Genomic DNA, 16,276 nt, shown 5'->3' with positions numbered 1-16,276 from the left:
ATTTATAAGATTAATTACATTGCTAACATACTTTATATAGTAATCAAATAATTCAGTAGCAATCTAATGACAGACTTCTGAAATTAATGAAGACGACAAAATGTTAAGAGGTTAATTTAAAAGAAAGGTAAATTGAAAGAAGATGGCTAAAATCCATTAGTGGAACTTCCACTTTGATTTTTGGAAATTAAAGAGCCTATCCTGTGGCCCCCAGCAGCTTCCCCACAAAAAAAGGGGTCAAATGCCTGGGGTCAGACATTTTTAATTTCTAAAAAATACATTGTCAGCCTTAAGTTCTGCTACTGTATTTGAGCCAATATGTTTCTTCAAAAGTACTGTGTAACAAATTACATAGATGTTAAAGCTCCCTTAAATTAACTCGACCTTCTCAATAAAGATGTGTCTGAACCTGCTACAAACAAAATGAAATTCTGGTGAATACAAGAAAGCTTTAAACAATGAGGCACTAAGTAAACAATGTTGCTTTACATAATTGCTGGCCTTCCTTTTTGTTTGTCTGTGGCTTCTTATTTGTAACAAGAATTCTTTTGTAGTCTGGCAGTTGAAACCTAGGTAAATGTAATCTTTTCCCCATCTGTGCAACAGCTGATGATGCCTGTGAGAGCAAAAAGCATTTCTACTAACACTAAGGAACCTGTTTTGCTCTGTTCATATCACCCCTTGAAAATTGTTAAAAGAGAGGTAGCTTCTGCAGGAACGAAAAGTATTACAACCAAACAATTCACCTCTCCAAAAATGAAGTAATTAACTGTGGGTTTCATAATATAGTCATACTGTACTATAGTTTTTAAAGTAACACAAACATTGAAAAAATCATTATGTAAAATGTTACTTATATTTTTCTGGTATTTCTAACAAAAGCATCTTTCCTGATTTAGGAGGTAGAATAATTTTGATTTCCTCCTGATAATATATTTAGATTATGTTCTCTCAGTGTTCTTAAAATCAAATAGGCTAAAAAAAAAAATTAAATCTTGGATCTAAGTTATTCTGTTTGGTTTTTCTAAAATGAGGTGCAGACATTGGTCATTTTTGCTTGTAGTCTGTCAGAACTCATCCATACACTCTATTTGTTCCTATCTAAGAGGTGGTTCAGTTGCTCACCCATTGATTTGGATTAGTTTAGGAGATGCACGTAACATTGACAAAGACATGGAGTAGTTTCAGATCCTTTCCATTTTAGGGTTATTTTGCCTCACTGGGAACTGAATTTTTTATTGGAGTTTGGGTTTGTCCAGATCTGTTGTCTTTCTGTCTTTTCTCCTGAACAAACACAAATCTTATGAGGTGTGCATATATAATTAGAATGCCATTGACATCAGTTGTGACATCATGTGTGGCAGTATTCTTGGCATGGAGCAAGGTTGCTTCTTGCTGACTTTTTAAATATAAAAGAAGGAACTGTTCTCAGCACTGCTGCTTCTGGCCTTCTGATTCAGAATGCTGGTTTACCTTGTCCTCAAAAAACAGACTAGCAGTTCTAAGCTTTCCTTCAGACCCTGCAGATTGTTCTCCATGTTAGGAAGAAACACATATACCCTTCTTCCTAAAAACTGGAAGGTTTCACTGCTGGATGAGTCAACCTCAATAGACAAGGAGTGGAGAAAGGGTGGAGAATGAATGGGGAGTCCATGAGAGGGAGAGAGAAAGAGGCAGAAGAGTGAGGACATGTTGTATGGAAAACTGAAGAAACCAGATTACATTCTAAGAAAACTTAAAACAGGTATAGAAGCTTGGAATGAATGGTTCTGATGTATGATGGGAAGACCATGGCTGCACCCACATCAGTCCAAACTACACACTCATCTGAATAGAAGCTAAATTATTACAATAGCTTCACTGGCTGTCAGTCTGTTTCTTTGCCCAGTTCAGATTCATGGTTACAATATATAAATACCTGTCATGTGAATATAACTGTGAAAGGAAAGTGAAAGGTTAAGTACCAATAAGCAATTTTTATAATCCATTACTGGACTGCAGAGTTAGATTCTCACAAATCTGGCTTGGGACTTAAATGAAGTTACAAATGTTAGGTACATGCAGGAAAATAAAAATGAATCCAGAAAAGGACTGGCATTAGTTTGAGTAGACCTTTGATGGTACTTGGAAGGGTTACCTTATACTGGTCAGCCCCTCTTGCCAGGTAACCTTGCCAAGGACCATTGGTGGCAGTGAAAGACTATGGGCCACAGTTTTGATTTTCAGTGTCATCCTTGTGAGATGCTACTGAGGAAATTGAATGGGCAGCATTGTTCACCTAATGGATGCTGCTTACTAGGGCAGGAGTGGAGATGGGAAATTAAAGTCGGACACCACCAGAGAGCTCTGTCACAGTGCTGGTAGCTTCTAAAAATGCCACACATTGGTGGCAGAAGTGGATCTAAGGATTTGCTCCTATTGTCCACAGTAGAGAGCTTTTGTGGACTTTGTTGGCACATCTGTAGCCAGTACTTAAATTTTAAATATCTACTCTTGGACAGTCAAGCGCTATGTAAAGTCATTGGTGCTCCAAACAGCCTAACATTTAAACATACAGAAGAGTTTAATCAATATGAATCTGGAAAACAAATTGTGTTTGAGGACACTGTATGTAATCTGCTTAATTTAAAGTAATTGGTAGAATGAAAATTTGAGTTTAGGAATGTTTTCACTAATAGAGATGTATGTGTGTATATATATGTTTTAGTTGATAAACCACGGCCCCCATCATCAAGCCCTTCCAGTATTGCTCGTCGTACGCCTTCGCTAGATATACTTGCTGCACCATACCTTGCTGGCCAGTGGCCTCGTGATAATCATGGACAAGCTGCACCTTGCATGAGGGACAAAGCCACACAGGTAAGAAATCCTATTATGTACTCGGAGAGCATCTGACAAATTTGAGTAAAAGCAGCTTCTTGTCTTTGTGAAGCTTAAGCCAGTTCTAGAGAGACCTAAACCTTGGTCTTAAACCAGACAGTTTTTTTATCATTGAATAGAGTTGTGTTTAGCAGCTGTGAATAGACACCTCTGCCTTTCTGATCACCATTTAAACTATACAGATTTTGTTGCCATCACTATATTTTGTAGCAGCAATTCCATCTAACTGTGTTGTGTGAAGTTCTTAGATTTCTTTGTTTTGAATTTTGCACAATTGAGCTTCTTTGAATGATGTGATATTATAAGGAAAAGAGGGAAAAACCTTCCCATATGACTTTCTTTTCCTGTGCTGGAGTGTCTGATTGTAATTTTTCCTCCTGGAGAAAATGCTCCTGGTCTAATCATTTTTGTTACACTTGTCTACATGTTTTTCACTGCTGTCTTTTACTCCTTTCTTATGTGCAACAGTCATCCTAGCTGGTGGGAAGAAAGTTACATCCCTGAACAGTCTTTTTGTTCTCTTGCTCAGGAGCTTTTTCTCCTTTACAATTCATATTTGCCCTTAGGTTTTTCCCCCTCAGTTCCACCTTTTCCTGTTCTCTGCTTTCTCTGCATTGCTCTGTTTCTAATAAGGATATCAGAGGTGGGGTGGGGGATGAGAGATACATATCTTAACCCTCAGAATAAAAGCACAGATTGAGCCATATTAGAATCTTGTAGGGCAATCGTTCCCAACCTTGGGTCCACAGATGTTCTTATACTAAAGCTCCCAGAAGTCTTCACAGCTGTGCTGGCCATGATTTCTGGGTATTGTAGTCCAAGAATATCTGGGCATCAAAGGGAAGCACTGCTGTAGGGTATCCACCTTTTGTCAGAACTAGTGTAAGATTGGAACATCTTTTTTTAAGAGGAGAACGAAGGGGTCAGCATCCCCAGCCCTGCTTTAGGTAAAGAACTAGGCTAGCTTAGTGATCCATCTGCTAGAAAGGCAGTTACCACACAGTAGAGAACATGGCATGTACATCCTACAATTACAAAAATCTTACTCCTATTAAATATTACTAATATATTTGATGTTTATCTTGTTTTTTAAATTGTTTTGAGTTATTGTGTGTTTGTTACTGTTTGCTTCTTTAGTTTGTTAACGACCCAGAATAGTGCATTGCACTAACGGAGCAGTATATAAATGAATGAAATGAAATGAAATAATAATAATATACAGACTACACTGCACCTTGCTTGTCAATCTGTTTTGGAAATTCCTATTATTCAGGACTGGACCGACTCCTTCTATAGAGAAACAATTTCTCCAGCCAGTAGCAGTCACGCATAAGGAGCAGGGAAGTAGGCTGAGTCCAAGTTCCTTTTCCAGTGTTGATCAGACAGGTTATCCCTCACTTCAGCTCTTCCCTCTCTAGATCCATTTTTTCTTTGTTTCCAAGTCAGATGCCATTTTCTTTGGCTGCAAAGATGATGGGTGACCACCAGATGGAGTAATTTATTTATGAGCGCCTTAATTTTTCTCACCTAGTTGAAGTGAATTCAGACTTTCCCAAATCTTACAGTCTACAGTAGTTTCTCATGATCAAGCAGTCACTAGTAACAGAACTAACCAAGCTGCTGTGAAAGAGGAAGGAAAGAAAAGTAACCCATTAAAGCACCCTCAAAAACAACTCTTCTGAATCCTTTTCCACTTAGGAATTAAGAAAGAAAACATGTAAAGAAAACCAGAACCAGGATTCTTTGTGCTAACTAATTCTCATTCTTCAGAGCAATCAGCAGGCTGTGCTCTTATTGCCTGGAAATCCTGCATCCATATAGTTGAACAAACATCTTCTCAAATGTCAGATTATGAGGCTTTGTTCCTTTGCTTGCTGGTCAGAATAGTTCTTATGGGAAAGAAGGACTATCGTTTTATCAAGGGGCCCCTAGAGGACACTACTAGTTCCCGCCCTTGATTTGAATTGACCCACCTGTCTACAAGGATTGGGAATCCTGGAGACTTGTTTGAGGTATATGTATCTCCAACTCCTGATAATCCTAGTTCATAGACAATACCTGAGGTTTGTCTACCAAGGCAGCCACTTGCAACAGAAGGCTCTTCTCTTTGGTTTTGTAATAAAAAGAGAAATCTCACTCTTCCTGAAAAGAACGTTTATATATTTATAGGCATTCTCTTACTGTATTTTTCATTTGTAGTACAGTGGTGCCTTGCTTGACGACATTAATCCGTTCCAGCGAAATCGCTGTAGAGCAAAATTGTCATCAGGCAGGAAAAAAACCCAATTGAAACGCATTAAAAACCCGTTAATGTGTTCCAGTGGGCTAAATACCTAATAGTCCAGCGAAGATCCTCCATAGGGCAGCCATTTTCTGGTGCCTGTACAGCGAAAATTAAGTCCTGAAAACAGCAGGGAGCCATTTTGAAACCCGACGATCAGCTGTTTTCTGATCGCTGTAAAGCGAAAAATCGGTTCCCGAAGCAGGGAACCGATCATTGTAAAGCGAATTTTTCCCATTAAAACATCGTTTTGTGATTGCAAAAGCGATCGCAAAAACCTCATTGTCAAGCGGATTGTCGTTTAACGAGGTAATCGTTAAGCCGGGCGCCACTGTGCATTTTAAGAACATAAATATTGTGGTAGAATTGTTGAGAGTAAATGTAAACAAAATAAAGGCAGTAGTTCCATTAACAGTTGAAACTTGCAGTAAGTGTCCAAAGGTGAATTCACTTTTTCTCAGATCACAAGTCAGGAGTATTAACTTCTTTATATCTAAAATATACTGTACTCTCATTCACTGGAGAAGGCAGGACACATATTGCATCTGCAAAGGCCGCGAGAAATCTATCTCAAGCTCACAGCTACCTTTTGATAGTCACCATTTGTCAGATACCATCTTGAGCTGGTCAGTCAGAAAAAAGGTCTTCAAATATATCCTAGGAAGTAGCTTAAATTCTGTAAGTTTTTATGGTCTTTGTGCAGCAACTCCTTCATAAGCCTGTCTCACATACACCCAGACTGATTTGATGATGATGCCACATTTCTCCCAACAAGGGACCCAAAGTGGCTAGAATCACCACTACTAGTCCAGAAAACATGGTCAAATGGTCTTTGCCATCCTCAAGAATTGGACAATAAAATCCATGCACTCTTTCACACCAGATGGGAAGAAGCCTTCATAGGGGGTACCAGTCTTCCACTCCTAATGTGCATCTTCCTGGAGAACAGTCATGACTGAAAAGTTTTCTGTATAGCAATCACTGTACATGCAAGAGAGTTAAGCAAAAGCAATAACTGCATAATTAAATGCCCAAAACATTTTAGAACCAAAAGTTGGTGTGGTTAGAATTGTATTTCTCAATGAAGATGGAAAACCAATGTCCATGTTATTTGTTTGATTTTCTTACTATAAACTGTATCCTTTAGGCTGAAATAGATACAACTTTCTGTGTTGATGAAGAATTCTGTTCCTGTTTATTTTGTATAAGAACAAAAAGTTTTTAACTTAAAGTTTCTATCATAGACTCACTGTTACAACATTATGAATATATATAATTTTTTTGTGTTACATTTCAAGCCAGGGCATATTTAAATAGTGTTTGAGATATATATCTATATTGAGATAATATATATTTCTAATTTTTCTAAAGGTAAGACATGTTTTATTTTTATTCATCCTCCTTGTAGTTGCCTTAGGATTCTTTAAAAAAATCATATCTCATCTTATTTATTTTTTTAGACTGAGAGTGCTTGGGCTGAAGAATACTTGGAAAAGAAAAAAGGATCTCATAAGCGTTCAGCATCTTGGGGCAGCACAGATCAGCTCAAAGAGGTTGAGAAATTTGTTTGTCAATATAACCTATTCAGCACAGTATCTGCACAGGAACAGTGGTTTTGAATGTCCCAAAATGATAGCTGTCTTTCTACATTTGTGGAATGCAAACTTGAGTATCTCTCCATCCATGGAAGGATTTTGACCTAGCAGAGGCATTTGCTTCCTAGAAAGGATGCAGTTTTTACCAATTCCCCCTGCAGTCCTTAGAATCACTACCCACATTGTTATAAAAAGACTCCCAATCTTCTGAAGCAGGTTTTCAGAAGGTGCAGGGGAAAGAGGAAATCAGCAAAGTGCTCTCCTCTGGCAGCAAGAGGAGCCTTGCTCAAAGGATGCTCCCACAAGCAAGAGCAAAGACTGTGTCTAAACAAATAGTAAACTGTGTGCCCCAAACCAGTGTATCCATTGGATTGTATAAAAGGTACTCTTACAGATATATTGTCTCTTATTGCCAGTTATCTGAATAATGAGAAAAGTGTTACATCCTCCCCTCTGTTCCTGGTGATGGGTGCATGCTGTTTTTAATCTGAAATTGATACAAGAGGGGCATTGGTACCAGCTAGGATGGAGGGATGAATCAGTTCACATGAGAGGATGTCTGCCTTATCAGAGAGTGGAGTGGAGCTCAAGTCAGCTTGGTCAGCCTGGTAAAATGTGCTTAGTTGCCAATTAATTTCAGATGCCTTTTTCCTAAAGGGGGATGTTGAATCTTATATCCTAGGGGGTTTATGGAAAACTGAATTGTGATTCATAATTGAGTCATCAGTGTTGCAGAAGGCAAAAGTGCAAGAGCTGAGCAGCCTAAGACCAAAATGGGCCTCATGTCTGTTGATGTTAGTCTGCTCCGTTGGTGAGATTTGAACTCTAAATTAGCTCAGGGGTCTGTCTGTGTCTGTGGTGAGGTCTCATGGTGTAAATAAATAGACAACCTAGTTTTATTATTTTTCTTGTGTTGTGATTCTTTATCAGACATGTTCTGTGTTAATTTATAATTGGCTTAAAGCTCTAAAAAGGTGTTTTCTTTTAATCTGGCTTTTATCAATTATTTTAATCAAATAATCTTCTGCACACTTGGTGTGCTTATTGGGAGTGTGATGGGGAGAGTGCAGTCCTAAATCCGGTCTTGGCCAGCTATGAAGTTAAGTAGGGAGTCCCCTACTTGCTAGTCCAAGCAGGAGTGGCAGCTGCTGTGGTCGTGGGCTTCCAGGGCTTAGCTGGGCTAAAACCTAGGACAGGTTCCATTACAGAAATCAGTATTTAAGTGCTCCTTTTAAAAATGCCACTTCTGAATCCATTATCTGGCTATACAAGATACTTTGGTTCTTCAGTTACAGCAATCTTATATCATTTCTGTTGTTCAGTTAATACAAGCTTACATTATACAGATACTGAAGTGTCTGGTTTGATTAACTAGTGAGAAGCTAAATAGTTACTCTTAGAGACTAGATCCTACCATAAGTGTGGGGATACAGCACAATCATAACCAGAACTTGTCTTTCTAGACGCCCCGTACCATTTCCAAGCCACTGTAGAATTCCGTATGCACCTGCTTGATGTTCACAGCAGGGATGAAGTGGTGGCGCTGACAGGTTTATTAATATCTACAACAAGAGTAGAGTGATAATTCCCATTCAGATACTGCATGGGACTTCCCACTATGTTCCCAGCCTGCTTTCATTATGACAGTAGGTCTGTTTTGTTAGATATAGAACTTTCCCACTCATTTCCTTTCATGTTTGTCAAAGGTAGATTGGAGACATCGCTATAGTGAGGAGGGAAAATACTCTTTTTATCTTGTGCATTTCTTCTAAACATAGCTTTTGCAGTGGTCTGTTCAATGAATAAATTGAAATTGTGAAAGATTTTGTATACCTTGGCTCAATCATCCATCCCAATGGAGAGTGTAGCCAAGAAATCAGAAGAAGACTGAGCCTTAGAAGGGAAACAATGAAGAAATTAGAACAGATCATCAAGTGTAAGGAGACCAAAATCATTCACACTCTTGTATTCCCAATCACCATATATGGGTGTGAAAACTAGCCCATAAAGAAATCTGACAGGACAAAAATGATTCATTTTAAATGAGATGCTGGAGGAGAACTTTGCAGATATCCTGAACCACCAGAAAGACGGACAAGTTGGTCCCAGATCAAATCACGCCTAAACTGTCTCTGGAAGCAAAATTGTTGTAACTGAGACTGGCCTACTTCGGGCACTTCATGAGAAGGCAAGATTCTCTGGAAAAGACAACAATGCTGCAAAACTTCGAAGGCAGCAGGAAAAGAGAAAGACCAAACATGAGATCAGTTGTCTCCCTAAGGGAAGCCAGAGGCTTGAGTTTACAAGAGCTGGGCAGGGCTGTTGGGGTCAGGATGTTTTGGAGATCTCTTCATTCATCGGGTTGCCATAAGTCAGAGAAGACTTGACAGCACCTAACAACAACATATACTGTATAAATACTTGTAATAGTTAATACAGCTTTTGACATAATTATCCATAGTTTTCATTATTAATTTTACAGATAAATCTAAACTTATTCTCTTTTCCAGATTGCCAAGCTACGTCAGCAACTGCAAAGAAGTAAACACAGTAGTAGACATCATCGGGATAAAGAAAGACAGTCTCCATTCCATGGTAATCATGCAGCCATTAACCAATGCCAGGTGAGATTGTGATGCTGAATGTAAGATTTGTAATTTTTCTATTTGAGAAAATTGGTTGTGTCTCAGTCACTAGGAAGTCAAATTGAACTCCACCAAATGGAATTCCACAACCAAAAACATACAGTAGTGCCTCCGCTTGACGACGATAATGCATTCCAGCAAAATCGCTGTTAAGCGAAATCGTCGTCAATGAAAAAAAACCCATTGAAATGCATTGAAAACCGGTCAGTGCATTCCAATGGGGGAAATACCTGATTGCGCAGCAAAGATCCTCCATAGGGCAGCCATTTTCTGCTCCCTGTCTTGCAAAATGAAGTCAGCAAAACAGCGGGGAGCCATTTTGAGAGCCGCCGATCAGCTGTTTTTAAATAGTAGTTAAGCGAAAAATTGGTTCCCGAAGCAGGGAACCGATTGTCGTGAAGCGAAAAAACCCCATACAAACATTGTTTTGCGTCGCTATAGTGATCACAAAATACTAATCATCAAGCGATTTCGTCATCTAACGGGGTAATCGTCAAGCGGGGCACCACTGTAGTTGTAAAAATGACAACTATGTTAATGGAACAGAATTCTGCTACTGGAAAAAATTGTTTCAGATATTCTGTGTTGAAGATCAGCATTGAAAAAGACTTAAGTTTTGAGGAGCAATAGCAGTATTTTGTGCATATTATGAACCATGGTTCCTCGATTTCTTTGCTTGACTTTGGCCTGTCAAGAGACACTGTATGGATGGAGTTGTACACTTGACTATACATTTGAAAATTTAGGACATAGATTGAGATTTCTTTTTGCAAAGCAGACTAGTACCCAGCCTGTATGACATGCCAAAATCTCATATATCTCTGGATTGCATAGTAAATGAACACTCACAGTTTTAATATGACATTGTGCATCTTAGTATCCATCACGAGCAATGTATTCTACTTAGAGGTGCTATCTTGCTAAAAGAGGAGGAGGAGAAAACAAACCCTCTTCTGAAAACTGAAGCTATAACAGTTCACAATGAAAATAGTGTCTGTTCTATTTAGGACTTTTTTGAGTTGCTTATATTAATTAACTATCTTCTGTTTGCTGTCCCATCTTTTTCTATTGTAAAAACAGAGGAAATGGTTGAGTATAGATTTTGTAGTTAGTCTGATCTCTTACTGAGATGAGTGTCTTGCTTAACGATATCTTTCAGGTCTATGAAGGACTGAACTGAGAGAAGCCGATAATCTTTCTGAATTAAGAAGTATTCAAAGGGCATAAGTAAAAAGTCTTCTGCATAAAATGAAATGAGTTGTAGCATCTATCTCAATAGATATAATGTGAATTTGGAAATATTGGAGCACTGATTTTTCTTTTATATAATGATATAACAATTATTTCTTACCTTTTAAAAATGATTTCAGGCTCCAGTCCCAAAGAGTGTGCTAGTCCCTGTGATACCAATTGCTAAATCTACAGGATCGCGTTTCCGTAACAGCATTGAAGGGCTGAATCAGGAAATCGAAATAATAATAAAGGAGACAGGCGAGAAAGAAGAACAGCTTGTTGTGAGTACTATAACAATCAAATATTTATTAGTATGTCTTTTAGACAATATTGACTGACGTGAGCTGAATCCATCATGCATGTTCATAGGGCAAGGATGGGCAAACAGCTCCAAAGTTGTTTTGCTCCCCTAATCCTTGTAGGCTTATTCACCCCATCATTAATTTTCCCTCTAGGCAGTAAAAAAGGTGAACTGTTAGTACAGTGGGCCCTCGACTTACGAACGGCCCTAGTTTTGAACATTTCGGGTTACAAACCCGATCTCATCGCAAGTAGTACACCCTACTTCCGAACGCGGATCGGGTTACGAACCCAAAAGGTGGGGAGAAAGGGCGGGAAATTTGAATTTCCTGCCCTTCCTCCCTGCCTTTGGAGCTTTCAAAAGGCTTCTTCCGACATCGGAGGAAGCTTTTTGAAACCTCAGAAGCCAAAAAGGCAGGGAGAAAGGGTGGGAAGTTCGAATTTCCTGCCCTTCCTGCCTGCCTTTGGAACTTTCAAAAGGCTTCCTCTGACATCGGAGGAAGCCCTTTGAAACCTCCAAAGGCAGGGAAGAAGGGAGGAAGGGCAGGGAATTCGAATTTCCCACCCTTTCTCCCTGTCTTTTTGACTTCGGAGCCACCGAAGCTAACCCAGCACCGGGAGGCTAGAGCTGGCTGGGCCGCTCGCCCCCAGCCGCGCAGAGGCAGCGGAACACTGGCAGGCTTTGGACTGGTGTTCCTTTTTTAAGTCCTTTTTTTAAAAAAAAAACCTTTTCTGTGTAGGTTTTGGAGGTTGGGTTTGGACTGGGGGGTTATGTTTCTGTGGATTTTGTGTTTTTGTGGGTTTTTTTTTCAATCCCAACGTGGGACTTGCTCTTTTTATTTTTATTCTGGTATTTTTTTGAAATGCTGGAACAGGTTAATTCCATTCCCATGCATTTCAATGGGAAATGGTACTTCGACTTAGGAACTTTCTGAGGTACGAACGTCCTTCCAGAATGGGCCCACTGTACTTACAGTCTCTAGGAGCAGTGTTTTTTCTTTTACATAGTTTGCAGGGGTGCCCAAGCAACAAAATAACCACATTTTCAAAAGCAGAAACCAGATTACTTAACAAGAAATTTATATTTGATATGTGATCAGTTGGCTCATTGATATAAAACATTGGCATGTTAATATAAAACATAATGTACAATAATATTACAACTCAAATCTTAATAATTTTCAGGACTGGAGCAAAGGTGAAATTAAATGAAGATTAAACACCTCAAATGTAGTTTTAAGAGACACTTCCAGGGATTTGAATGGGATACAGGTGGGAACTTCAAGGAGAGTTTCCAAAATCTATAAAGAAATAAACCATAATGGACCAGAAATAGACTTCTAGCCCCCAACTTTCTGGCAGGCTTTATGGCCCCTGTGTGATTTGTGGGAGAAAAAACAGGTTTTCCAGACCCACCAAAGTGCCCACCTCAGAGGTATTGAATAAAAAACAAGCAAACCATTTGCAGGTAGATAATGTGGTCCTGTGGGGACAGAAGTGAAGGTCTTATTTCTTCTTCGTGGCCTCTGTGAATGCACATATATGGGTTTCATCTGCGCCTGCACTGACGTTCTCCGAAGATTCTAGAGCTGAAAGTAACAATTTAGTGATGTGATTCCCCCACGAGGCATATGCTCCGCCCACCATCCCTTCCTCTCAGTTCCTCTTTTCCGCAGAGCTGTTCAGTTCCCTTAGGAAGATTGGAGCACTTCTAAACTCTTTCTACTGGCTTTTAGCCTCTAGCTAACTCTAGCCTTGAGCTAACTAATCCAAAAGTCCTTTTAAGGACTATCGTTCTTTCTACTGTTTTTCTGCTGAACGGGAGCTATTTTTCTTCTGTTTTTCTTTCTCCTGATTCTGTCCCCCCCCTTCTCTCCTATGGCCTATCAATTTCCTTTCAAACGCTGCACTTCTTGCCCTAACAAAATTTCTCTTTCTGACGCTCATGATCAGTGTCTATTCTGCTTGGGTGAATCTCACCCCACTCATTCCTGCGTGTGTGTGTTTAGTCGTTTAGTCGTGTCCGACTCTTCGTGACCCCATGGACCAGAGCACGCCAGGCCCTCCTGTCTTCTACTGCCTCCCGGAGTTGTGTCAGGTTCATGTTGGTTGTTTCGCAGACACTGTCCAGCCATCTCATCCTCGGTCGTCCCCTTCTCCTCTTGCCATCACACTTTCCCAACATCAGGGTCTTTTCCAGGGAGTCTTTTCTTCTCATGAGATGGCCAAAGTACTGGAGCCTCAGCTTTAGGATCTGTCCTTCCAGTGAGCACTCAGGGTTGATTTCCTTTAGAACTGATAGGTTTGTTCTCCTTGCAGTCCAGGGGATTCTCAAGAGCCTCCTCCAGCACCACAATTCAAAGGCATCAATTCTTCGGTGGTCTGCTTTCTTTATGGTCCAGCTCTCACTTCCATACCTGCACTGCTTGCAAAAATCTCACTCGTCCAGCATTGAAGCAACATCTTTATTTTTTTTATTTATTTATTTGATTTATACCCCGCCCATCTGGCCTATAAGACCACTCTAGCGTCTTCAGAGACTTCGGTCTCACCTTTGGCAAATCACAATGAATCCTCCATCCCCCCCCCTCGGGACCCAGGGAGATCCCCTGCTTCTTTGTCCGATTGGCTCCCAGCTGCCCAGCCCTCCTCTGAAGCCACGGACCCCGCTCCCCCTGCGGATCCGAAGCAGAAAAAGAAAACCCAAAAGTCAAAGGCTTCCACTAAGTCCTCCAAACCTCTCATTCCTTCATCTAAGAAGAAGCCCACCACCAGAACTTCCAAACCAGACAAAGTTACTCGTCCCAAGCCACCCCAGCCTTTCCTCCCTCCCCCACCTTTCGAGGAATCTTCAAGGGATGACCAGGACTTTGCTTCCAACCAGGAGGATGTCCAGCAGACGGTGATTTCAGCTATGACATTGAGTTTCACGACAAGTTTCGGCCAACCAGCGGCTGTGATTCCTTCCAGCCCGACCTCAGCCCGTTCCAACCTCGCAACAGGGAGGGCAGTTGAAACTCAGGTCTCTGATCCCGAATCTTCTGTCCGCTCCCCCAGGAAATGAACGGAGAAATGAAAGCATATATCCCCACAGAGACCCTCTACACCGTTTGGAGATTTCTTCCCATTTCATATGATGCCATACCAGCTTTTTGACCCCGCTGTCTGGCAGGCTCACTTTGAGCGATATCATACCGACCAACAGAAATGGGCTCGTTTCCCTCCTGAAACTGCCAAGTCCCCTCTTCCTGAGAGAGGATCTGCCAAGACACAGCAACTGGCTTCGACATCGTCCCAGCCCAGACTCCCATTGTCATGGGAATCCTATGCTGCCCCTGATGGCATGGAGCAACCTCATATGCAGGATCAGTCTCCTTATGAACCCCGATGTCATGACACATCGCCTTATTCACAACCATCCTTCGATGACAACCAGTCTGTCTCTTCACATTGTTCCTCTCCTGATGTCCCTATCCCTCCAGACCAGACTAAAGAGGCTCAGCCTTCCTCCCCACTGGAGGACCTTTCCTCCTACACTCACTTTATTTCATGCATGGCTCATGCCCTTCACCTTCAAGTGGAGGAACCTTACCCGCCCGAGCTAGACCCTGTCTTCGATGATATCCTTTGTGACACGACATCGCCAGTCAGTCTCTCCTTCAATAAATCAGTCTTACAACTCATCAAAGAGACTTGAGATAAACCCCCTTCAATGATGCAGGTATCTCGTAGAACTGAGAACCTGTACAACTCCCATGGTGATGACATCGACTTCCTCAATAAACATCCTCCACCAAATTCCATTATAGTGGAATCTAGTCAGTCCCGTAGCTCTATCTAAGGCCACTCCCATGAACAAAGAAGGCAGGAAACATGATAACCTCGGCAAGTGAGTTTACTCCCTACAGTCTTTCCTCTTACAGAACATTGACTATCAGGCCATTATGGGAGCATATCAGCGCTACTTTTGGAACAAGGTCCTCCCTCTTCTGGAGACTGCTCCTGAGTCAGTGAAGTCTGACCTTATTAACATTCATGCTAAAGTTATCACTTTGGCCAGACAACAACGGCTTGCAGCATGCCATGCAGCAGAAGCTGCATCCAAGACTCTAGTTACATCCATTTCCATTCGTCGTCATGCATGGCTTCGCTCGTCGACTATATCTGACAATACCAAGTCCCGTGTCGAGGACTTACCCTTTGACGGTACTGTACTATTCAATAGTAAAACTGATGAAGCCATGGAGAACTTTCACAAAATGCGTAAAACTGCAAAGTCTTACTCTTCGCAACAGTTCTCCACTTACTCAAGGTCTAACTACCGCTTCAATCAACTCTATTCCCAGCCGTACTCTCCATACCAGTACCAGCGATATCAGCCATAGAGGCAATTTTGACCTCATCAGCCAGACAGGTCTTCTTCGACCCTGCAGCCACTCCTGCCTTCCTTTTGTCCCCACAGTTCAACTCTACGACGTCAACACCTTCCCAAGAACCAAAGGAAGGGTAAGCCATACTAACTCTAGCATGCTTCCCTTCCCAAGGGAATGCCCCCACTTCATTTCAAACCAGGTTGGCACCATACCTGCCCTTTTGGCAGAGTGTTAACACTGACCATTGGGTCCTAACCATCATTTCTCAAGGCTACAGGATTGCGTTTCAATTCCCGCTGCTGTTGGGATTTATTTGCCCTACACCTTTCCCCCCTATCCTCCAGGATGAGGTTGCCACCCTGCTGTCTAAGCGAGTCATTGTTTCCGTACCATCGGATGATAGGCATAATGGATTTTATTCCAAATACTTTACTGTACCTAAAAAGGACAAGGGACTCCATCCCATTATGGACTTAAGGCTCCTAAATACTTTCATTCAGCCTCATATATTTCGTATGCTTACACTGGACCCAATTCTTCCTTTACTTTTGCATCATCGATCTACAAGACGCCTATTTCCACATCTCCATACATCCTTCACATCAAAAATATCTCCGTTTTCATTCCAACGATGCTGGAATATTCCAATATTGCTCTCTGTCATTCGGGCTCTCTACAGCCCCAATGACTTTCACAAAATGTATGGCACCCATCGCCACTTACCTATGCCTTCATGGCATCACTATTTATTCCCACATCGACGATTGGCTAATCGTCACACCGTCATACCACAACACCATGGCCGCTCAAGACTTCACTCTCCTCACCTTGCAAAGACTCGGACTGACTGTAAACATGCAAAAGTCACATCTTCAGCCCAAACAGACGGCCCTCTTTATCAGCGCCCACATCAACTCCTTGCAGGCAAGGGCTTTTCTTCCTCACGAAACGTTCCTAAAGATAAAGGAC

The 16,276-nt window shown here is 41.2% G+C and overlaps 1 protein-coding gene across 1 annotated transcript in view; it reads left to right on the top strand.

The window, feature by feature from the left end:
* FAM117B (family with sequence similarity 117 member B) overlaps positions 1 to 16,276 on the top strand; it is a 99,165-nt gene that overhangs the window by 35,971 nt on the left and 46,918 nt on the right. Inside the window, 4 exon segments of the mRNA XM_020810352.3 lie at positions 2,708 to 2,859; positions 6,622 to 6,714; positions 9,267 to 9,380; positions 10,772 to 10,915. Coding sequence (XP_020666011.3) covers positions 2,708 to 2,859; positions 6,622 to 6,714; positions 9,267 to 9,380; positions 10,772 to 10,915 — 503 coding nt within the window.

The sequence above is a fragment of the Pogona vitticeps genome, chromosome 1 (assembly GCF_051106095.1).
Source record: "Pogona vitticeps strain Pit_001003342236 chromosome 1, PviZW2.1, whole genome shotgun sequence".
In the NCBI taxonomy this organism is placed as follows: domain Eukaryota; kingdom Metazoa; phylum Chordata; class Lepidosauria; order Squamata; family Agamidae; genus Pogona; species Pogona vitticeps.
Note: the sequence above shows the minus strand (reverse complement) of the source record. Positions and strands in the feature narration are given on the sequence as shown.